The 24,631-nt window shown below is 40.1% G+C and overlaps 1 protein-coding gene across 1 annotated transcript in view; it reads left to right on the top strand.

Annotated features, from left to right (window-relative positions):
* Nucleotides 1-224: 224 nt before the first annotated feature.
* Nucleotides 225-24,631, top strand: part of EFCAB14 (EF-hand calcium binding domain 14) — a 35,794-nt gene continuing 11,387 nt past the window's right edge. The window contains exons 1-6 of the mRNA XM_019628015.1: nucleotides 225-1,382; nucleotides 2,868-3,016; nucleotides 8,254-8,399; nucleotides 16,495-16,593; nucleotides 19,209-19,319; nucleotides 22,213-22,317. Of these exons, the coding sequence (XP_019483560.1) occupies nucleotides 1,201-1,382; nucleotides 2,868-3,016; nucleotides 8,254-8,399; nucleotides 16,495-16,593; nucleotides 19,209-19,319; nucleotides 22,213-22,317 (792 nt within the window). The 5' untranslated portion in view covers nucleotides 225-1,200. The remainder of the gene's footprint in view (nucleotides 1,383-2,867; nucleotides 3,017-8,253; nucleotides 8,400-16,494; nucleotides 16,594-19,208; nucleotides 19,320-22,212; nucleotides 22,318-24,631) is intronic.

Here is a 24,631-nt window from a genome sequence, read left to right as displayed (position 1 = left end):
GTGCTTTGCCTGCCAGCACCCGAGCCCCTCCGAAAAACAAAACTCCCTAACTCAGGCGAGCGACACGCCCCTCCGGGGGCGGAGCCTCCCCAACTGGCTGGTGGAGACCCAGCCTTCTCCTGAGCCAAAGCCTTTTAACACCTCCCGCCACCACTCGCGCCCCGGGTGTGACGTCACCTAGAGGGTAGCCAATGGAAGCGTTGCTTACTGGCAGGCGGCGCCGGCGGCGGCTGCCAAAGAGGAAGTGAGCTGGGGCTGTAGCGATGGCCCGGGGCTGGAACCCGCGGCTGTCTTCGCCGCCACCAGCGCGTCAAGAGGAGCCGCGGCCGCAGCCGGAGCGGGGGCCGGAGTCGCGGCTGGAGTGGAGGCGGTACGTGTGAGTTGCCGAGAGTCGCTGGTGTCGGAACACCTCAAACTCTGGGCGGGAGCTCTTCAGGTGGGCTAAGCCGCTGTTGCCTCTCCGCACCGCCCCCCCAGGCCCAGACCGCAGGGCTGGGGTCTCCCTAGGTGTTGGACCGGCTCCTCTCAAGCCCAGCTCTCTGACCCAGGGTCTCGGACTTCCTTCAAACTCGGGACGGAGGCCGGAGGACAGTGAGCACTCCAGACCCGGGCAATTTCTGGGCGCCCAGACTGTGTCTGTGTTGTAGCGGCCGGGAGCCCCCTCCTACTGCTACCTCTCCAGCCAGGGAGGCACTAGCTGCCCATTCCGCGTCTCTCCCTCTCCTCCCATTCAAGAACAAGTTTCTTTTCCCTCTCTATTGGAAATCCTGCCCCGGAAGTCCAAAACACCCATCTGTTTGTCCTCCAATTTTTGGGTCACCCTTAGAAATATCTACTTATCAGGGCTGAGAGTCGCTCATTATTGACTTGGCTTTTTTATCCCTTTGGGGAGACAGAAGTGACTCTCTTAACACCCTTTTAACTGACACTCCATGCCCAGAACTTTATCCATTTGGATCACCAGCTCCCTGGCTATCTCTAGGTGACTTCACCCACCCACCTGAGTTCCAGTTTCCTCTGGGCTCCAATCTCCAGTCCCCAACGTATCTGGTCAGCCCCACCCCTGGGTGGGAGTGACCAGGGGGCTCTGGCCCAGGATCCCCCACCCTGGAAGGCAGTTCCAAGGTAGCGAGAGAATTGGGCGTCGGGTACGAGCCCGGCAGCTCCGGAGTGGGTGCTCCACTCTCCCCACACAAGAAGATGAAAAAGCGCAAAGAACTCAATGCATTGATTGGCTTGGCTGGGGACAGCAGGAGAAAGAAGCCCAAGAAAGGCTCAGGCCACCGCCTGCTTCGCACTGAGCCTCCTGACTCAGACTCTGAGTCCAGCTCCGAGGAGGAAGAGGAATTCGGTGTAGTTGGAAATCGCTCTCGCTTTGTCAAGTAAGTGATGCATTGGTGAGGGGTGGGATGGGGGAAAAGCTTCTCTTTGCATTACCAAGGGGGCAGATTGAAGAGAAGAAGGGAGTACTTAGGAAGAAAAAGGGGTGTAGACCTTGGAAGGCAAAGAGGGAGAAAAGTTGCTAGGGAGTAGACGGGCTCAGGTTCTGAATGAAGGATAAGTTAAAAGTCTGTCTCTTAAGTGTGTACAAAGAAGAGCCCTGAATCTAGGGTGGAAGTGGTGGAAGTGTGAACTTGGGGAATGTGCCTAGAACCCAGAGAGACCAAGTTGGGAGCAGCAGAGAAGCTAAGAATAGGGACAGAGGAGCAGAGACGCTTTTGGAATGAGCCCTTTTTTTAAGTGTAGGACAGACGGGGATCTTAAGACTGCAGATTATTTTTTACACTCTTGATAAGCCTGAATCTGGGTGATGGGAGAATATGGTGAGGGACATACTGTATAATGTATAAGTCTTGAGTGTAATGGAGTGTGGAGGACAAAAAGAAAAGGCAGCTTTTTCCCAAACCACTTTTAGACGGTGCAGCCACTAGACAAATCCAGTAGTGAGCACTGAGGACATTGGGAATTGGGGCTCAGGGTGGGAAAGAGATGACGGCAACCGTCAAGTTGCCTTGGACCTGCTCAGGGAGCACATTAAAAAGAAAAGAGTATTCTGCTGCGGATGTGGAAGCAAGGCCTAGGCGACAGGTTGGGGTGCTTAAAGAGATTGAATCCTTTGAGATTTGTTTGTTTGAAGTGTCTTTGTCCTTCTGTTTTGTTAAAGTGCCATATTAGGTAGTTAAGGGCAATCCTAGGTTTGGGTTGTGAAGATCCGATATAGTGGAACAGCTCAACTGGAGTAGTTACCCTGTTGGGTTAGTTTAGACCTTGAGTGCTAGTTGAAGTTCGATGTGAAATCTAACCCCTCTCTGTTTCCTTCCTTCTAAGCCAATAAGCTAGAGTGCACCAGGTGTCCACTTAAACCTACAGTTCCTATTTCTTTCATTCCATTTACAGTAAAACTTGCTAAAAAGTTTATGAAGTTTTAATAAGCTGAAACAGGGTCCCCTGGGGTGAGCATGTATTTGAGAGAGAGAGGTAAATTACAGTGCAGGGAGGGAATTGCAGAGAAGCTCTCGTCTTTACACTTTCCTAACCTGAGATTGTTTCTGAAGACCTGAATTGATGGTAATGACAGTGAGCTGCAGTGCCCACAGGTGCTTCCTATGGCCCACAGGAACTCCCACTGTTTCATATGAAGTTTGAAACTTTTGTACACAATAGACAAAGTCTTCATAGGTCATATTGTTTATGAGTCATTTTCAACTTGCTATTGAGATTTAAGTGTGTTACCCTGTGTTCTCTGGTAAATCAACTGGTTTTTCATTTAAAAAGATAATTGCATGGCAACACATGAATGCTATTTCTAATAAAACTGTGCTCATAATCACTTTTGTACTCCTGGTTGACTTTGTTCTTATCACCAGGGGAGACTATTTACGATGCTGCAAGATCTGTTACCCGCTCTGTGCTTTTGTCATCCTTGCCGCCTGTGTTGTGGCCTGCGTTGGCTTGGTGTGGATGCAAGTTGCCCTCAAGGAGGATCTGGATTCCCTCAAGGAAAAATTTAGAACAAGTAAGTGGTCACACATTTCAGAGTATCATCTTGGACGAAGTGGACCACGCTGAATTAAGAGTTTTGCCCGCTGGTGAAGCAGTTGTACATTATACTATACATTTTTTCAACGTTTTTATACTCTTTTTTAGCTGTCAACTTGAATACAGTCACCGTTACTTGTTTTAAACACACAAACAAAAAACAGTGCTAATAGTACTAACAGTGCTAACAGTTCCATCAGGACAAATAGCATCTGAAAAATGGCTTTGTTAGTCAATACTAGGGATACAGAAGGGAGGCGCTAAGGTCCAGGAGTCTAGGACCTTGGTTAACTTCCACCTGTCGCAACTTTGTGTAAAGTGGCAGTGACAACAGTGGGCTATTTCCTTCTTCCTTACAGGGCCATTTGAGAAAGAATGTGGGGGCCTGTCAAACAATTTCTTTCTTAAAAACTGTATAGGAACATAGGGATAGGCAATAATAATAATAGCATTTTATGGAGTGCTTACTGTGTGCCAAGTCATAAATAGTATTTGTCTCATGAGTGAGTTTTAAAGTTTGAGACTTTTAAGTTAAAGAGTTTTATATATTCTGAATTATAAAGTTGTATTTTGCATATCCAGAGTACTTTTTTAAAAGGTATATTTGCATGATAGCTTTTACCAGATTTGACCTGAATATTTTCCTTTAGCAATACCCAGATCTTTGGTTCTAGGTTTCAAGGATTAATTTTCTAAGCTAAGGAACCAGTTTCAAGTTAATCATAAATACTGTAACTTTAACAGCATTTGCACACCCAGAAACTGACCACCAGGCTTTCTCAAGAACATAAAGAAATCTGGCCCCAGAACTGGAATTAGAGTTCTTTTCTCGCTTCCCATCTTAAGACTTAGTAAATCACACATCCTAGCTTTCCTCCACTCCAGCTTCTCTTTGATGCCTGCAGTTATTCAAGCTCTGAACCTAACCTAGGGACAGTTAACCCTTAGTGTGTTAACGACATTCCTAGTGATGTTGCTTGAGGGGAAAAAAACGTTGAAATACTAACTTTGGTTTTCTTCTGAGCTTCTGATTCAGAGAATGGGATTGGGTAACTCATAATTTTCTGCCAGAATCATCCTCACCTATATATTTTATCAACTGGTGGAATCAGAGTACAGTGTAAGAAAGAATGAGATTTGTATTCTAGTTATTGTCTCTCCTTAATGGTTGTCCTTAGCAATATTGCAAGGTGTTTCTAAGGCCAGTGTTTTCACTGCACTGTAGTAATTATAACTTGGAAATGAGGTTCTCAGAAACAACGTTTAACTGAATAACCACTGAAGACACCTGTCTGTGCCATCATCTGTCCATAATTAGTTTGTCTTCCTAGGTTTGTGCAACAGCTTGTTTTGATCACATATAGCAATTATTTATACATTTCAAAACGTTGCTCAATTGTACCTCACAGAGATTCCTTTCTCTGACCTGTGCCTGTGTTTACAGGACATCCATGTAATTTATACCTTAGCTTTTCAGGGAATTTCTTTTTTTAGAAATGAATATTTAAAGTTTATTCATGTAATAGACCTGGCAGTCAAGCAGTCAACAAATATTTACTGAACACTTGTTAATACCAGTCCCTAGAAATACTATATTCAAGAGATTCTAGGAATTGTACCCTGCATTGTGAGACCTGCTTTCTGTCAGTGAGCAAAACATTCCCCTAGGACTCTGACTACATTTGTCAGCCAACAGAATGAAGCAGATTTAGATTTGTCAGTTCAGCTGCTTTGTTGGCTTTGGTTTGCTACAATAGAAATGCCAGCACCTGTAACATCTAAAGCAGGACCTCTGAAGGAGGCTAGGGGATGGGGCCTGAGTCATATGTCAGTCCATGGACTGAACCATTGTGGACCACTTACACGAGAGTGTTTTGTGAAAACCATTGTCTTGACTAAAGGAGGTCAGTCTTGTTAAGTTAAATAACCTTTCGTTGAATTATGCTTCTGCTTTAAATATAGTTCAACAAGTTATTTTTTCTTGTTTCTCAAGAGGACAGTGGAATCACTAACTCCAAATAACACCATCTGCTGGTCTGGCTTTGATACTTTTTTTGAGAAATTCAGAGCCCATTGTTCTTTATTTTAATAAATTTCCAAGACAATTGTGAGGCAATGACGAAGGGTTGCTAAAATGTCTGAAGTAAAAAGCAAAGCAGATAGGCTTGGTATTTTTCCTTGTGATCAAGGAGTAACTTGATCCTTAAGCTAAAAGTACTCTCTGGCCTTGAAACTCATAGCTCAGTATTTTTTTTCCAGAACCTGGTACTCCAAAAGACCTCCACAGTTACTCTAAGGAAGATTCTATTCCCAACCCTCCCTCTCTGTCACTTGACTGTGAAACACTAGAGTAATAGAAAGAATTTGGAAGAGAAGGAAAGTATTAATAAATGACCTTTTTTGGTCATACAGACAGAGTAACAGTTTGGTCAATTGGTACAGAACTTAAAAGTGGTCTTGTGCTAATGAGGGTATTAGAATGTAAGTGTCTGTGGTAACTGGAACATACTAGAAAGACTGTTAGTCTTAAGAGCAAAAGGTTTGACTGTTGAATCCTGGCTTGCTCATTACTAGCTGTAAAACTTAAGTCACTTATTCTTTCTGAGCCTTCACTTTCCCATCCATAAAACATAAAGATGTATTTGTGTTACCAAAGCACTTTGGGCATTCCTCTGTCATAGCATCTATCACACTGTGTAGTAACTGTGACAATGCCTCGCTTCCCGCTAGACTGAGAGCTTCAGCGTTTTTTATGCACTAGTGCTTAGTTAAGGGCTGGGCACGTGGTAGGGACTCAATAACAAGATGAATAGTTAACATAATAGTTTATTGCAAACTATAAAAGCTTATAAAATATTGCCATCGGCATTATATGTGTTCTGTCTGAAAGGTGTATGCAGGAATCTTTATTTCATGATCTTAAATATCAGGAAAAGAGGTAAGTTCTGAACATTATTATACTAAATTTTAAATGAGTTGCTTTGCTTGTTGAAAGAACATAAATTGTTTGTTTGCTATACTTCCTCCCATTTATGTAGTCGGAGTGCCTTGATTTGGCTTGTCTCTCCTAAAAAGCCCCAAATCAGATAGTGAATAAATGTGATCCCTTCTTGGCTCAGATAATCCTCAGGATCCAGAGTGTTTTCAAGGCTTGTCAGCTTTATGTGTTTATTAGTTAATTGTAACCTAAGTTATTTATGTGTTTGTCTTCCTCTTCTACCGTCTACTTAATTTGTATAGACTGCAGGAAAGACAGAGACTCCTCCCCCACCTGCCCTCACTTGGGATGTTTGACCATCTAAGAATGGCAGATGTGTGGGATGAATTACTTGGCAAATTAACTGAAAGTCATAAAGAAATTCACTGAAATGCTAAGTGCTGCATTAGTTTAGACTGGTAAAATGTTCTTACTGTATGAGATGGATAGAATCCTGCAAAACATGTATAAATCAAATGTTACATTTAAAGCACTTAGAGAAGTCTGTTTATAAAGTAATCCTTGGCACATATTTTTGATAAATGAATAAAAATATCTTAATTTCTTTTAATTCTGAATTTTCAAATCGTGGGCCTGTTTGTAGTAGCAATACCACCACCATCCCTAATTTTTGTTGCAATTTTTTGTTGTTGAGTTTTGTTTGTTAAGTTTTCTTTAATAGGATAACATTGTCTCCATTTCATACCCTACAATTATTCCACTGGACAAGCATTTGAGTTCTTCTGTATACCTGGCACTGTGGTGGGCCCTGGGAATGCATAACAAATAAGATTTTGTCGCTGTCTTCAAGCAGCTCTCGGTCTGGTGGAGGAGACAGACAAATATATAGTTATAGCACAGTGTGTTAAGTGCTTGGTAGAGTTGGGAGTGATAAAGAGGTGGCGGTGGTCTGGGGGTGGGGGTGGGGGGTACAGCTATTTGTGCTGAATCTTGAAAAGAATTAACTAGGCAAAGGTGACAGAAAGGAAGGGGCAAGCCAAGGGCATCTAGGCAGAAGGAATAGAAAGTGCGGGGTCACTGAGGCTTAAAGAGATTGGTGTGTCAGGAAAATATGCTTGGGCAGAATATAGATTGAAAAGGTAGGTAAAGTGATGAGAACATGGGTGAGAGGTAAGCGAAGGCCAGATTTAATCAGTGCCTGAAATGTGCCAGGTATATTCTAAGTGCTGACCATACAGAATGAACAAAAAAAGTCTTGGCGCTTACATTTTGGTGAATTGTTTTATATCTATCCTGTGTGCCAGTTTTGGTTTTAAAGAAAGCATAGAATAACTAATCAGACAATCTGTGGCTTTAAAAGAAATGATGTAGTTTTTATTCTGGAGGACCAGCCATTATTGATATTTTATTTTCCATTAAAAAAATTTTTAAAAACTCTATAAAGTAAGAAGAGAAAGCACTCTTTTAGGCCTCTGCCTTTAGGTTGGCAAATCTCTAAACCATTGTTTCCCGAAGGAAAGGTCAAATGTCACCTAACATGTTCCTTTATCTTCTGTTTCACTTTGAGCTTTTGAGTTGATTTAAGATTTAAGAAAATACTCGGCTATTTATGAAAAAGATTTAAAATCTTAGTTCTCATAACAGTACTTGAAAGGTGGTAAGAACCCACCTTGCATTTTACCAGTTTGAGATAGGAGAAAAGTAGACGTAAGCACTTAGAGATATACTTTCACCGTGAGCATTAATGGAGTAAGGTTTATAAATTTTCATTAATCAAAAAGCTCCTTAATTGAGCTTATCAATACTTAACATTTATTTATCACTTACTGTATGACTGGTCAGCTGTGTTTAATACTTTATAGCCATTCTTTCACTGAGTCTAAAAACCCTGTAAAGTATATTTTATCTCTGTATTACAGATGAGGAAACTGAACTCAAAGAATTTGAGTCATTTGCTCAAGATCACAGTTAGTAAGTTACAGAGTTGAGACTCAAGTTCAACTCCTTCTGCTGATATTCATCATTATCATTTCTTTTAAAAGTTGTATTGCCAGTAGTGAAATAGTCCCAGTTAAAAGGGAGCTTTAGTGTTAAAGATATGCATTTACATAAATAAAAGAACAGTGCAGTTGATAGATACGAATTCAGTCATTATCCACCCAAACTTGACTTTTATTAATCTATTTTCTTTCCTACTGTCTGATCATTTTTTTTCCATCTTAGAGCCATGAGGGAACTTTATGGCTATTTATGATTCTTCTTATTTTTGCTTTTAGTGGAATCTAGTCAGAAAAGCTCATTCCAAGAGATTCCCAAACTTAATGAAGAACTACTCAGCAAACAAAAACAACTTGAGAAGATTGAATCTGGAGAGCTGGGCTTGAACAAAGTCTGGATTAACATCACAGAAATGAATAAGCAGGTAGCAAAAGTGTGATTTTATTTCTGTGTAAGCTATGAATATTTAGCTTTGTTTGTTTGGTATGAATTTATAGGTATAGGGAACTCAGTTCAGATTGTTTTACGTTCTGAAATGGTATTTTGCATACTGGGATCCCAACACATTCAGATTGTTTTACTTTTTGAAGTGGTATTTTGTATACTGTGGTCCCCACACGTTAAAGCCAGGTAAAATAGATAATAGTTATGCATTTACCAAATATTTAAAATGTTAACTCTTTGTACAAAGGAATCGTTTTACCAAGTAGAGCAATTTAGAGGGAGTTGGAAATTCTTGAGTCGACTTTTCCTGAGGAGCCGTGTAGGTGTCATAAAGAGTGCCATCTAACCCCCAACAAAAGTGGATAGCCTATTTTTATTAGATAATGAGAGCTTATTTTGTTTAACAGAGTTTACAAACTTATAGACACAGCCTTGGGGTATATTGCTACATACTATACTAAAACAATCTGGAAACCATCCCCAGCTATGATAGAACAGCATAGGAGGAGATGGCAGAGTTAATCAAATTCCTTGGCCAGGCAAACAAGCCTAGAGCAAAAACTTTTCTAGTCCCTAAAGTGGCCAGATCTCAGTAGTCATTGATTTCAAAAGAGGGACTCTGCCAGAGGAAAAGTGCTTATTCAAAGGATGTTGATCGAGCATCTTGTATGTATATAGTTACCACTGGATTACTATAGCCACTGTCCTCAGTTTTTGCAGTTTAATTAGGAAAGATGTTCATTGAAAAAGAAAACAAGTACCAAATGAATGGTACACTTGCAAAGTGCTTAAAAATAGATATGCTATCCTTGTTGGGGCTAAGAGGATATTCTCTTCTTCAAAATGGAGTACAAAGTTCAAAATCAGCCAGTGGCAGGGAGCACTGTGCTAGGATAAAGCACTTACACATGTTTCTGAAGCCACCCCCACCTTTCAGAAGTACTGTGGAAGTAGAGCAGTTCAGCACTTCAGACCAGAGATCAATGGCCTTGGCCTGCGGCTTTGAAACTTCTGCCTGGAACCCACCATAAAAAATGTTTTATATCGTCATCCAATAAACACACACATACATACGTGTAACTGAAATAAAAGTTTCTGAAATCATTAGCTTACCCTTAATATTATGATGCTTTATGGTATTTTATCTTCTGTTCAGTTTTATTTATTTTTTTTTTATTCATGAAATAATTGGTTGCAGTACCTAGTATTTACTCATTATCATTTATCCTTGGACTCGAAGTAATTAGGGAAAAGCAAGTATCCACTCTATTTTTGAAATAAGAATAGGATAAACTGTGGCCTTGCTTGTATTCACAGAGCAAATGACCAGTTCAACCAGAGATTACTTCAAGTGAAAATAGACCACAGGGAAGCACTGAGAGATAATTATCGTCTCACTGGAGCAAACCCTGGATTCCATTTAGGTAGTTAGTCATGGACTTTACAGTTCTGAGCGAGGATGAGATCTTTCAGGATGAAGAGCAGGTGATGTCAGCTATTTCCCATCTCCTTGTAATCAACATATGGGAAGAGCCAAAGGGGAATTTGTACTGGGTGTGAGAGAACACACAGGTTTTCCAATTTTTACTACTTACTTTGATTTCTAATTTCTCTTTAACCATGAATCTACAATAGAAACAAAAGAATCATTTTATTCTTGGCCTGGCTATTATTTTTAATGCAAACATTTTTAATAGTACCTGGGAAGACGGGTATTCAGGAAAGTTTACTTTAGTCCTAGGGCATCATATATAAAACTGGGGGAGATGGAACTGAAACCCTTTCCATTTTAGCTTCAGTAGATCTTCAGAGATGGTGGGACTGACTGATGAAACCAACCTAATGCAGAGACATTCTCTGCTGGCATGGGCACAAGAGGACAGGTAGTGGTGAAGCCTTATGTTGGTCTAAATAAAGGGAGTTCATCATTCTCTGTGATTTTCTAAAATTAATTTTACAAATCTCTAATAATCTGTTCAAGTAAGAAGCATTTGTCCTAAACCAAAATTGGTATTAAGATAAAATTAATATTCAACCATGTTTCTATATCTAGGGGTAACTGTCAATTAAGATGCTTTTAGTGGCAATTTTTTATTTAAAAAAAGCAATTCAGAGTGGTTTAAACAAGAAAATGTATTATATCACTTAACAAGAACTATCCTTATCACAATATGAGCTGAAGTTAATGCAGCCTGGGGGGGAAAAGCCATTAGTTTGAAATAAGTTACAATCAAATTTTGCATTGAAAATCTTTAAACTAGTAGTTAAAATCTCATCTACTTTTCTCTTTTATTTATGAAACCTCTGATTTCATACCCATGCTCATTTGCAACCATTGTAGGGACTCTCCTCCCCTTTCTTTGAAGATCATTAATTCAACAAATGTTTAATGAGCTGCTTTTATGGGGTTAGGCCTTGGATTCAAAACCAAAAAAAGATGTGATTTCTACCCTTGAGAGTTTTACAGTCAAATGGAGGAGATAGAAAAGTAAATAGCCTACTGAGCAATAAGAAGCTGGTCCATGTGAGCACTGTAAGGGCATTTTTAAGTATATGGGGGTGCCAAAAAAATATATACACATGACTTGTATTCATTTTTTGCTATTGGTATATATTGAGTATTAAAATTGTAATACAGTTTTTTTCCTTTCTTCAAATGTATATATGCTTTTTGGGAAGCCTGTCTGACCCAGGCTGGCTAGAGTCAGTAAAGTCTTCACAGATATCTTGAGCTGAGTCCTGAAGGGCAAGTAGGAGCTGACCAGATGAATTCTGCAGAAAGAAAGAGGGTGTTCTAGGTAAAACAGCAGTACACTGGATCCTCATCATTTGCAGATTCCATGTTTGCAAATTCCATCTACTCACTAATATTTTGTGACTCCAAAATCTATACTTGTGGTGCTTTTGCAGTCTGTCACTCACTGACAGGCACACAGTGGCTAAAAATTTGAGTCACCCAATATGAATGTTTCCAGTTGAGGTCAAACAAGACCACACTCTGCCTTGTTTCAGTTCATACTGAAAACAAGTTTCCTTTTCATAATATATTTAGTGCCATGTTTTTTTGCACTTTTGTGCTTTTTTTTTTTTTGCTTTTTTTTTTTGGTGATTCCGCTGCTTAAAATGCCCACATAGCATAGTGCTAAAGTACTATCTAGTATTCCTAAGTGCAAGGAAGCTGTGACGTGCCTTACATTGAAAATACATGTGTTAGCCTGAAGCTGATGTTGTATAATATTGTATGTCAACTATAATTGAATATATGTAGTCACATTATGTAGAGTATAGTGTTGGAGTGGAGTCAATGGAATTGTAATAGATATGTATGATATGGGGGGACAGGCAGCGGATTTGGGGAGGAGGGTTGTCACTTTGAGGGGTAAAAAGTATAACGTGCACTGTGTTGTACACCTGAAACTAATTAAAAAGAAAAGAAAGAAAATACATGTGTTAGGTAAGCTTCATTCAGACATGAGTTCCACAATATACATTAAATAAGATGTCTTTAAAAGAAACACATAAAACAAAGTTATGTATTATATTGATCAGTTGACAAAAGTATTGTGACCAGAGGGCTCTCAGAAACCTAACTCTGTACTTTCCTTAGGAGGAATGGTTCAGTAATCACGAATTCAGTGTTTGCTGCGAATTTCTAGACCATAACTGTGAATAACAAGAACTGACTGTATGTGCAGAAGCATAGATGAATGAAAAACAGTTTGTTCAAGGAATTTGGTAGTTCGTTATAGCTATAGCTTGGTGGAAAGAGGCCAGAAGTAAGAATATGTGAGCAAGAGCCGTGTCAAGGACCAAGAGTGCCCTTCTGTAGTATGCTCTGTATCTCTCTTGGCACTTGGTCCAGATACTTTCTGTGATCGTAATAGTAGCCCCACCTTATAAAAGGGGGATAGGTTCCAAGACCCTTACTGAATGCCTGAAACCGCAGATAGTACCAAACCCTCTATATACTGTTTTTTTCTATACATGCATACCTATGATAAAGTTTATAAATTAGGCACCATAAGAGATTAATAACAATAACAATAAAATAGAACAATTGTTAATATACGGTAATAAAAGTTATGTGAATGTGCACATACACACTCTCTCTCCAGCAATTTTTATATTTTTCAGTTATCAAGCCTATTCCTGAATCTATGTAACCATCCCTGACTTGCAGTAAATGGCTTGGTGTCACTCGTTTCAGGGGACCCCCTTGCTGAAGTCTTCATGCTTTCTGGCGCAACATGTTTTGTGTTCATGTCTTCCACCCACAAATTTAATGCATTTTCCTTCTTCACAATCTCATGGATAGAAGATTCGTTCTTACTGTAAATCTTAGCAACCTCAACATAAGGGTTTTTTTTCTTATTAAGTTGAGAACTTCCACCTTTTTACTTAAAGGAAGCACTTTACAGCTTCCCTTTGGCATATCTGAATTGTCAGCATCACTACTCTTGAGCTTTAGAGCCATTATTAAGTAAAACAAGGATTACTTCAACACAAGCACTGCAATATCGCAACAGCCAATCTGATAACCGAGACAGCTAAATGGTTGATGGGCAGGTAGCATATATAGCATGGATACACTGGACAAAGGAATGATTCGTGTCCTGTCAAGACAAAGAGGGGTGGCAGAAGATTTCATCCCTCTACTCAGAATGCGCACAATTCAAAACTTATGAATTCGTTTATTTCTGGAATTTTCCATTTTTGGACCACAGTTGACCGCATAACTGAAACCACAGAAAATGAAACTGTGTGTAAGGGGGGGACTAGTGTATTTGTGTATGCATCTAATTACACTAGAAGTTTGTACACTGTACTCTGAGCTTTAAGCACAGTGATGGTAATTAAGTTGATAACTGCCATTCATTAAATGCCTTCTTTGTGCCGGCCACTATTAGATGCACTACATATGAGATCTCCTTTTTTGCTTCTATAGCCCTATGGAGTAGGAGGTGGTATCTCCATTTTACTAATAAGAAAACCGGTTCAGAGAGGTTAAGTAGTTTGCCTAAGGTCACACAGTTGTGTAGTGAGTGGTGCTAACATTAAAATATTCAAGTCCAGGAGCCTGTTTTTTTTTTTCCAGTTTTCTTTTCTGCCTTCCATCTACCGGTATGTCCCCTATAGAATACCGTAAGTGCTCAGTAAAGTTGAAATACTGATGTTGGGTTCCTACTAGGGCTCATAATCATTCATCATTGATGATTGTCTGTTTTAGTAACTTTTTGCTTACTATTTAAGGAACACTTAATTTTAACCCCAAAGCAAAACAACAGCATTTCAGATGTTATAAAATGGTCTGAAGTAGTTATTCTCAACTTTGCAAATAAAAAAGTCACATGACATGCATAAAAGTCATGACTACTAATCTTTTGGCTTGAATGTGGGTTTTTTCTTAATGGTTTCTACCTAATTCACCTTTTTAGACTTTTTGAATTGCAGTGTGTGACTTTTAGAGATAGGTTCTGTAATGCTTGAATCTAATCTGACATTCCAGAATGTGTATCACAGACCCGAGCAGTCCGAGCGATAGTAATGTGAAGCGCCTCTTGTCTGTCCGTTCTAGTTACACATGTAGCTTTGCTGTAGCTTCCCACAGATTTTGGCATTATTCTACTCTTAAGAGAGGAACGCTGAGACATGGAACCCAGCTTTGCAGTTAATGGGAATGTAGCTTGAGTCCTAATGACCAATTTGTGGTCCAGGTCTTATAAGTCAGAAGTCCTAAGTGGCGTTTGGTAATTAGAGCCAACGATCAGCTCTCCAGAGCATACTCGTTTCAGTGGGGCAGCTGATACCCTAGGCCTAGAGAGTTTGGGGCATGGGGAGGAGTGGAACAGTACCTCACCTTATCCTGCCTGCATCGGCTTTCAGTTGCTTCTCTGGTTTTGGGTGAGATGGTAGCTGCCAACCAGCCACAGTGGCTGTTTGTGAGGCCATTACTATTCTTGAGAAAATTAATCAAATAATCACACAAATAAATAAATCATTGCCACTTTGAGAAATGCCATGCAGAAAACATATTCCTGGGCCTATTCATGCTATTGCTCCCTACCTATTACCCAATGCCACACTCACCCTTTAAACCTAGAAAGAATACCTGTTTTATTTTTATATATAAAACTCTTACCTCTCCATCAGAGTCTAATTTGAGTTTTTCAGTGAAGCCTGTCCCATTCCACCTGCACTGACATTTTCTCAGAACTTTGAGTATCACACTTAGTACTTAATTGTTTCTTTAATGTTACCTACCTACCTCTGCCTACTTCCTTCCCTCCCTCCCCTCTCTCCCCAGCCCTCCCTTTCCCTTTCTCACTCATATTATATGCTCCTGCCACCAGCCTTCTTTCTATTCTTCAGATATGCCAAGCCCTTCCGTGCACTAGGGCCTTTACCCTAGCATTTCCCTCTGCCCTGAAATGTACTTCATTCAGTCTTTGATTAATTCCTTCTTCTTATTTTGATCTCAGTTTAAATTTCATCTTCTTATAGAGGCCTTCTCTGACCATCCAATCTAAAGTAGCTACCCAGTCAAGTCAGTTACCAAGTTACTTTGCTTTAAGTTTCTTCTAACACATCCCACTATCTGATATTTTTCTTATATAAAATTGTCTGTCTCCTTGCACTAAACTGTAAACTTCAAAAGATCAACGACACTTGTGTTGTTCATCACTGGTACAAAATAGGGCTTAATAAATATTTTTTGCAGTAATGAATGAAAAATGGTATGATGCCCTTGAACATTTTCCTCCTAAAGGGAAAGAGGGAGAAAAGAACCTGAGTTCCCAAGTTCCCATACCCCTCATTAGACTCTTTGTCTGAGCACACTGCTGCTCACTCCAGGAGCTGCTTACAATCTTTGCATAGTACTGACTGTTGATAATTTTCTTCTTTGTTTTTCTCTTACGTTTTCCTACAATATAAACTCCATGAGAGCAAAACCTCCTGGTCATGCTTGCCACTGTCTCCACAGTGCCTGCAGTAGTACCTGACACAGAGAAGATGCCAAACTTTTGTTGAAGGAAAGAATAGGGGATCATGTTTACTTTGTTTTATGTATATCCGTCTGGTACCTACCACAGTGTTAGATGTGTAACAAATGCCCAGAAACTGGTGGTCGCTCTGTGAGGCCACTCTGAATATAATTGCTATTGGTAAATCTGTGTCCTCATCCTAGAATTTGGGACAGGAGAGCAGTATGGAACTAAGAATCTTTCAAGAATGTTTTGAGCCACAGTGAAAGGTTGTTAGAATATGATCTCTGCAGCCTGAAGTTTGAGTATTATACAGGTCCCTATTCAAGAGAGAAGTCCAGCTATTTAGAATTCTACCCCTAAATAGCAGAAGAGAAGACGCATTTTATTTTGATTCATTCCTATTTTAATACATTCAGTGCATCAGTCAGCGAGTCAGTGGGTATTTATTGAGCCCCTTCAGGGTACAAGTAGTACTTTGGTTGAGCTATTGAGTTTGAAATATTAATCACATTATTAAACCAAAGCTAAATCTCCAAGTAGTTGAAAGTGCTGTTCAAGTTGTCAGGGTACTATTTCTGTAGACTGTATTTTGTGATGATGGGCTTTTACTTTATAATATATGTTCCCACTTGGGCAGGAACAAAAGTTCAGTAAATAACTAAGGTGTTATTTATTTATTTATTTTACAAAAATGAAATCTTTCAGGCGTCTTTGATCATTAGCTTTCTTTCTGTCCAATTGTTGAAGGATTGTGTTGTAGTCACTGTAGTAATCATCTTTTGGGTAATTTAAGGTTTTTGGATCTTGTAGCTGCCAGGAATGGGGTAAAGAATAATACTTGCCTTTCTCTCTTTGGCTCTAGTGTTTAAATTGGGCAGGGAAAGACGGGGTATTATTGATGCCTCCCAAGTCTATTCAAGGTACTATACCTATAGTTCCTTTTCCTGTGAGCTGAACAGGGCATAATGTCTAGATCACAGAAACACATGAAATCCAAGGGTGCCTTGACATCAACATTAGCTGAGTTTGTGAAGGATGCATTCACTGTGCAGATTCTGTTTTCATTGTTTGTTACTCTTTTCCTTTCAGATTTCTCTGTTGAATTCTGCAGTAAACCACCTCAAAGCCAATGTTAAGTCAGCAGCAGACTTAATTAGCCTGCCTACCACTGTAGAGGGACTTCAGAAGGTAAGCACTATGGACACTGAGATTAACTTACTACTTCTTACAAGTTTTCTTTGAAAGCCTGGCATTTGAAATCAGCTGCTCCAGGAGGGCAGTAGTAGAGTGTGTCCCCGTGTTCTAAAGAGTTCAGAACATCTCTGTTTTGGTCTAGTTAGTTCAGCCTTTAATATGCAACAGGTGACTTTAGCTCTGATTTACGTGGGTTCGCACCTTTTTATTTGGCTCTCCAAGTCCCAGGATTTCTCTGCTGGGACTCTTTATGTCAACATACGTGCCTATTTAGAACACAAGCAACATCAGCCCCTATAGCAGGAAATAGAAGGGATTCTGGAGCAAGGGAACCCCAAACAATGGTTATCAAACCTAGGGTCTTTGACTTTTAAAAGTTAGTGTGTGATAAGTTTGATTTGATTATATGCCTGGCTCTATAAATATGTAAATGGTTTCCACAACAAAGTGAGAACTTCCTAAGCCACAAGCAGAAATAAAACTTACTATTTTATAGCCACACCACTTGTGTGTGCTCAGTCTCCATAGTTTATTATTTGTCCAGTATGGTCATCTGCTTACAATTTTTTTAAAAAAGTAGGAACAACTTTGATGAGATCAGATTCTTCTTGCCACCGTTCTTACAAAAGCAACTTCAGCAGTCTTGCATTAGAAAAGGAAACTGGTTCATTCTTGCATTCATTAATTCAATAAACATTTGTGGAGCTTCCTCCAGTATGTGCCAGGCACTTTGCAGTTGGTGAGGCTACTAGTTTCACAGTTTTGCTCTAGAGTCCACATGGCTCCGTCAGCTGCTTCCTTTAAAAGAAAAGGTCTTAAACAAGAGCTTACTATCTTCTTGCATCCTGATGGGCTCATCCAGCCAGCCAGTGAGGATTCTCTAACACTAGGTGTCTTTGAATGCCTGTAGCTTCTGTAACAATAGAGCTTGCACAGATAACATCCCAGCTTAGAGACTTCTACTTAGTATGTTGTCTGTTTGCAAATCTATGCCTTTATAATGTCACGCACTACTTTTGTTACAAGTGGCTCAGTTTTGAAGTGGTGGTTCATCTCAGATACCTAACTTCAGTGTACTTGTGTAAAAAATTTTTAAATGTTATCTCTTCTCTTGGATTTTTGACTATCGGTATAATATAAAAGACTTTGGTTTAAAATACTAATGTGACACTATAAAATTGTCAGTATTTCTTAATAAAAGACCATCACCCACCAAATAGTAACACTCTTTTGGATGTCCCTTAGGATAGGCCTTTTTAAAAAGATGGTTTCTGAAATATATTGCCAAGTCCCCAGTCCACGTAGGCCCCTTAGGCCTACTGAAAGCAAAGTAAGCTACTACTCATATCTAACGCTACTCAATAGTTGCTGATGGAATTCAAAAGTAGATAAAGGACAAACACTGCCAAATGGAATTTTTTCTTCATCTCTGCAATGCTTGTTTTACCAAAGCCAAAAACTGTTCCATCCATTTTCACTCAAAAGTCATCATTTGATCCTGACTCATTGGCCGTCTAAAGTGGTAGCTCTGGCCATCAGCCTGCCTGTAGCAGGGCTTGGCAGAGGCAGTTTGCGGGAGAACCTTATCTGTGGGTCCCAAATTTATAAACTAGTATTTTTTTTTTTTTTAGGAAAGATTTGGTTTTCCTCTAGGAAAAGTCCTTTAAATTGGGAAAATTTCTTGTTTTATACATACACATATGTACAGTTTCCTGTTAATTGTGTCAGTATAAGCTACATGAAATTCATAGTTTGAAGCTTTTTGAAATAATTAAAAACAGCTGGCCTCCATTAGATCAGTGTTTAATGTAAAATGAAATCACAATGATACACCACTATACTCCCAGTAGAATGGCTAAAATTGAAAAGACTGTGGGTACCATTATTGATGAGGATATGGAGTAACTGGAATTCTCATACACTGCTAATGGGAATGTAAAATGGTATAACCATTTTAGAATACAGTTTGGCATATTTATAGAAGTTAAGCATATGTCTATCATATGATCAGCCATTTACCTCCTAGGTATTGTGATGATGAGAAAGCATATAATGAAGGGAAATGAAAGTGTATGCCCACATAAACATGTTTACATGAAGGTTTATAGCAGCTTTATTTGTAATTGTCAAATACTGAAAACAATCTAGGTGTCCATCAACAGGTGAATAAACTGATGCAGCCATACATGGAATACTTCTCAGCTACATGCTGAGAGGCTACAACATGGGTAGATTTCAGAATAATTATACTGAGTGAAAGATGCTATACCAAAACAAAACAAAACAGAAAAAGCATACTCACTCACTGGTTCTATTTATATAAAATTCTAGAAAAAGCAAACTGATTTATAGTGACTTAAAGTGGATCAGTGGTTGCCTGGGGGCAGGGATGGAAGAATTACAAAGGGACATGAGGAACCTTGGGGGTGCTAGATGTTTATTATCTTGATTGTGGTGATGGTTTCACAGCCATATACAATATATGTTGAAACTTACCAAGTTATACATGTTGACATGTGCAGTTTATTGTGTATCAGTTATATCTTAATGCAGCTATTAAAAATTTTTTAAAGGAAAAAACACTGACTTGACTACATGTTTCTGTTCAGAGCGTAGCTTCCATTGGCAATACTTTAAACAGCGTCCATCTTGCTGTTGAGGCAATACAGAAAACTGTGGATGAACATAAGAAAGCCATGGAGTTACTGCAGAGTGATATGGTAAGGAAATCTGCAAATGCTACAGAAAGTCAGCATACCCCTGCAAACCCTTTTCTGTGTAATAGTAGTGATATCCACTTTCCATTGGTCCAAACAGACACTACCATGCATCTTTTAGAAAGACAAAAGAAGTAATGTTTGTTGATTTTTCTACAATGTAACTTAAGCAGTTAAGGTGGATAAAATTAAGAGCTGAGTCTTTTGCAAAAGTACTGGAGGAGATACAGAGATAAGACAGTTCCTGAAGGTGGCATGGGTAGGAAAGAAAATGGAAAAGCAGGAAAGAGAAGTGGCAAAGTTTTCTATAGCTACCTAACAAGTCATCCCAAACTTAGTGGCTTAAAACAACACATTATTATTTCTCACTATTCTTGAGTAAGGAATTTGTCAGGGCTCTTAGACTGTGGAATGATGAAAGGCTAAGTGAAGAGCAGTTCTAGAGGATGAAAGTTCATCTTGGATGTTCCCGCTCTAGCCAGGCCTGCAGTTGAATGTGTGACCTCTGCCTACACCATGTGGAACAGAACACTCCCACCCCCGCTGAGCCCAGTCAACCCACAGAATCCTAAAAAATAATAAATTGCTGCTGTTCTAAGCCACAAAGTTTTGGGATGATTTGTTATGCAGCAGCAGATAACTGAGGCAGAAGCAAACCCTGCAGTGCTCAGGAATTGTTTTCAAATGTCTTGCAGTGCTGTGCAGGTGCAAACTGTCTGCAATCACACAGGGGCCTGCATTCATCTTCAATGGGTGCTCAGCTCCATGAAGGATTTACTAAGGGTGAAAAGACTGGCACAGAACTCCCCAGCTGTCATGCTGGGGAGATAAGCTATATGCACATGAAATCAGGACTGTTAAGGCACACAAAAGTTCCCTAGCTGCTCCACTCCTTTCTAGGTCTACCCCCATGCTCTTCTCAGGCTTCAGAGTTTCAAGCTTAAACTGGGAAGTTTGTACTAAGGACACCTGGGCTATAATAAAGCTCTAACGGAGGGTTTCTTCAGAAATCCTTGTTCATTCTTCAGAACGAATACTCCTCACTGTTATTCACTGGGGGTGACCTGGGGTAAAAGCAATGATCTCTGTGTGTCCACACACCCTGGATTCTAGTTCCAGCTCTGCCACTGAATAACTGTGGTCCATAATAATAAAGACTTCTCTAACTCAACAATTTTTATTATTACTATTATTTTCTAAAATACTTTTTCTTAACTCAAAATTTCATGCTGTATAGAACCAAGGGGTTTTCCCCCTCCTCCTTTTCTCTTTATTGTTGCCTTTTGTTTCTTATAAAAGGAGGGCTGATAAACGTTTAGGATTTCAGATTTCAAGGGAAACTATTTTCACCAGTTGCTTTCTCTTACAATTAAATCTGCCTCTTTTAAACTTCCATGGTTGCCAATGGTAATCCTTCTAACTGGCACATTTTATACTGAAAAAAATCATAGTTATGGTCTCTGAAAAATTAAGCCATACAGACTTTTTCCACTAGAGTTAGAAATATTACAGCTTTTTCATGTTCCTGACAGTTCTTGCCACCAGTTGAATCATCACCATTTGGGAAAGAGAAGGAAGATCAGGGAAATATTTGTGGTTTAATTGCTTTTTTTTTTTTCAGGTGATAAGAGCGTAAAACTCTGCCTAAAGTAGTCTAGTCACAAAGTAAAGTAAGGTGTATGTAAACATGTACTTCAGTCTCTGTAAAGAGAGACTTGAGCAGTGAGGAGGGGATGGGAAAAGAAGTATAACCCTCAGACATAAATCCTGGCATGTGGGGGCTGGCTGAGTGGCTCAGTTCGTTAAGAGCGCAAGCTCTGAGCAACAGGTTCACCGGCTCGATTCCCACATGGGCCAGTGAGCTGCGCCCAAGCTGAGCTGCTGCTGAGCTGCCAAGAGGTAGCAGGATGGCTCAGCTGGTGAGAGGACGTGCTACTAACAACAAGGTTGCCAGTTCAGCTCCCGGATGGAATGGTGGGCTATGCCCACCTGCAACTAAGATTGAACACGACACCTTGAGCTGAGCAGCCACAAGCTGCCATTGGGCAGCCGGATGGTGACTGGACTTGGAGCTGAGCTAACTGTGCCCTCCACAATTAAGATTGAAAGACAACAACTTGGCTGTTCCCCTTCCCCAATTCCCCAATAAAATCTTTTTTTAAAAATCTTGGCATGTGCTGTTAAAACTGAAAAACTAGAAACATGCATGAGTGGTTGTACTCAGTGCCCACAGCCAGTAGTTACATGACTGGCTGTTCTTTGACTGTCCAAACCTCTTTATTCCTGGGGAAATAATGACATTAACCAGGTTCAGACTGAGTTGATCTCTGGGATGTTATAGTGATTCTGTAGTTTTTCTGGGAGTACAGGTAATGGGAAGAGGGGACTGGTTTCTATTGTGTTTCCCCCAAAATTAGACTGGGTCTTATATTAATTTTTGCTCCAACAATCTACATTTATTCATTTATTCATGTACAGAAATCTACATTTATTCAAACAGCCATGTCTGCCTGATGATCTTAACTGGGGCTTATGTTTGGGGTAGGTCTTATATTACAAGCATCCTAAAAAATCATGCTAGGGTTTATTTTCCAGTTAGGTCTTGTTTTCGGGGAAACACAGTAGGGAGTTCATTCTTTTCAGAGACTGAGAAACATTAGGAGGATCTCAGTTCTCAGGTAGTGCTCATCTAGTCCCTGCCTTAGGCTGGGCATCCCCAGAAGTACCTGGTGCCCTTGGGGCCTGGTGCAGGGCTGGTCACACTATAGGTTCCCAGGCAATATTGATTAACCTATGGATGCCCCCTGCGAGAAGCTAGAATATTCTGGGACTGTCCCAAATGATTAAGTAGACCCAGTAATTACTTCCCTATACTAACTTCCATTTCTGTTAACAGAATCAGCACTCCTTGAAGGAGACCAGTGGAAGCAACCAGATCATTCCATCACTTTCAGCTCCATCAGAACTTGACAATAAAACCCACAGTGAGAATTTGAAACAGGTACTTCTTTTTCTGGCTTAACTCCTTGTGACCACAGTGGACTCAGGAGGCATCCTGAGTAGTTTGAGCTCAGTGTTGTGGTGCCTCAGCAGGCATCTCATGTATATATTTACCTGCCTGAGAGCTGAGCAGAGAAGGATGTGTGATGCCATCTTAGGGATCCAAGATGCTGTCCTATCTCTTCTTTGGCACTCCGCTTTTTCCCCTGCATGTCAATCAGTGGAGTAAATTCCTTTTCACACCTTGAAACACATAGAGTGACCAGATTATCCTGAAACTCTGTATGAAAAATAGCAATCTAGGCAAGTTAAAGATGGATGGATAGCAGATTAATTCAGAGTGATGGTTATTGTGAGCCACAGTAAGTTCTCAATGTTAGAAAGCATATCATTGAAAATCAAGATTCTCTTAAGACTAAAGACAAGAGGATGAAAAAGGATATTGAGTTCAAAATCACACTTAAGAGAATAAAGAAAATCTTCACTAAGAAGAATTCCTGTCCTGAGTTTAATACTCTTTAAAACCTATCGTCATCATTTCTCTTTAAGTAGTAATCAGTAACTAAAGGATGTCAATAAAAATAATTGAATCTTGTACTAAATAATGCACTACTTATTATGGTTTTGCTACATGAGCCAATTCAGTAATTGGTATTGTTCCTAAGGTAGTTTTGTTCTGACAAATTAGGTTAATGGACATTTCAGTTAATAACACAGCAAGCTTTCCCGCCAGCAGGTGTGGTAAATATTGGGAAATCAATTCCCAAGCTCTCAACTTCCTGGGACCAGAGAGTGAATCATGTAGGTAGTCCTCTTGCTTCTTTCCCCCTCCTGTCTAGCTGAGGCCAAACTATTCTAGAGGGAGTAAACTTCAAGCGATTTAAAGGGGAAGAACAAAGCAGAGACAGACGATCGATGGTCTAAACCAGGAAAAGGAGTTTACTTCAGTAACTTGACATAATAATGGTTGTTCAGTGCTGCTGGCTTGCTTGTCTAGTACATATCTTTAGCTGCATTCCACAGCTTGATTTATTTCCACTCCAGGATATCCTGTACCTTCACAACTCTTTAGAGGAGGTAAACAGTTCCCTAGTGGGATACTAGAGACAGAATGATTTTAGACTCGAGGGGATGAATGAGACAGTCAGTAATCTTACCCAGAGAGTCAGCTTGGTAGAAAGAGATCTGGTCGCTATGAGCAAGGCAGAAAAGCAAGCAAACGTGTCCTTCAGCATGGTAAGTCTTTTCAGATCTTTTGTGGTGTGTTCTGTGTTAGTGGTTTGTTTTGTCTGTGCATGAATGACATTCCACCACCTTTTCAGATAGTGTCCTGGCATATCTAAGAGGCTACACGTTTGTATTGTGCTTAATCCTTGCCTCCTCTAATCCTTACACTAGCTCTGTGATGTGAATGGCACCGACAGTGTTGGTCCTGATTTGGAAGGGAGATGTAGAGAGGTTCAGTTGCTTGCCCGGGCCTCACCACAAGTTGCTGGCAGAAATGACAAGCCTCCTACCGTGTTTCCCCGAAAAAAAGACCTAGCTGGAAAATAAGCAGTAGCGTGATCCCTCCAGGATGTGGAGGGCACGCACCCCTCACAGGAGGGTTTTATGACCTGTTTCAGGGAGAAGGGTGCCTTTTCCAGGAACTCCTTCAGCTTAAAATATTCAGTATGCCAAGGTGCCATATTTTGGCACCTAAAATTATGCTACAGTTTATTTTCCGGCTAGGTCTTATTTTCAGGGAAACAGGATGTTATGTTACCGGTGACCCATCTGGTAGGGAAGCTCAGGCACATATTTCCAAGTGAGGTCTTCTTGATCTTTATAAGTAGGAGCAAAACGGGTGGGAGCAATGACAGTGACAAGAACTGAAGAATCTTTTGCCATTTTGTTAAACCTGAACTTGGCTTTTAGATTTATCCTGCTTCGTGTGCATATTAGGGGAATCCTTTTGCATATAAGGTCAGGAAAACCGTTTCAAACAGATCTGACCAGTCCTCAACTTAAGAGATCATTGAGTCCATCCTCTCATTTTACATGAGGAAACTGAATAACCTACTAAGTCACCAGTGCTGGCAGACCATGTGGTTTACTGGCTTTCATATTATTGTGAATAAAATGTTTCTTTAATCACCTTTCACATATACGAATCCGCTGGGGTCCATGTGGATTATTCTTTTTTTTTTTTTTAAGATTTTTATTGGGAAATTGGGGGGATGGGAACAGACAAGTTGCTGTCATTTTGTTCTTCAGTCTAGTTGTGGAGGATGTTGCTTCACTGGCCCAAGTTGGCACCATCATTGCGCTCTTCC

Source organism: Hipposideros armiger, unplaced genomic scaffold (assembly GCF_001890085.2).
Source record: "Hipposideros armiger isolate ML-2016 unplaced genomic scaffold, ASM189008v1 scaffold_743, whole genome shotgun sequence".
Taxonomy (NCBI): Eukaryota; Metazoa; Chordata; class Mammalia; order Chiroptera; family Hipposideridae; genus Hipposideros; species Hipposideros armiger.
The sequence above is the reverse complement of the archived record's forward strand: the minus strand, read 5'-3'. Positions and strand labels throughout refer to the sequence as shown.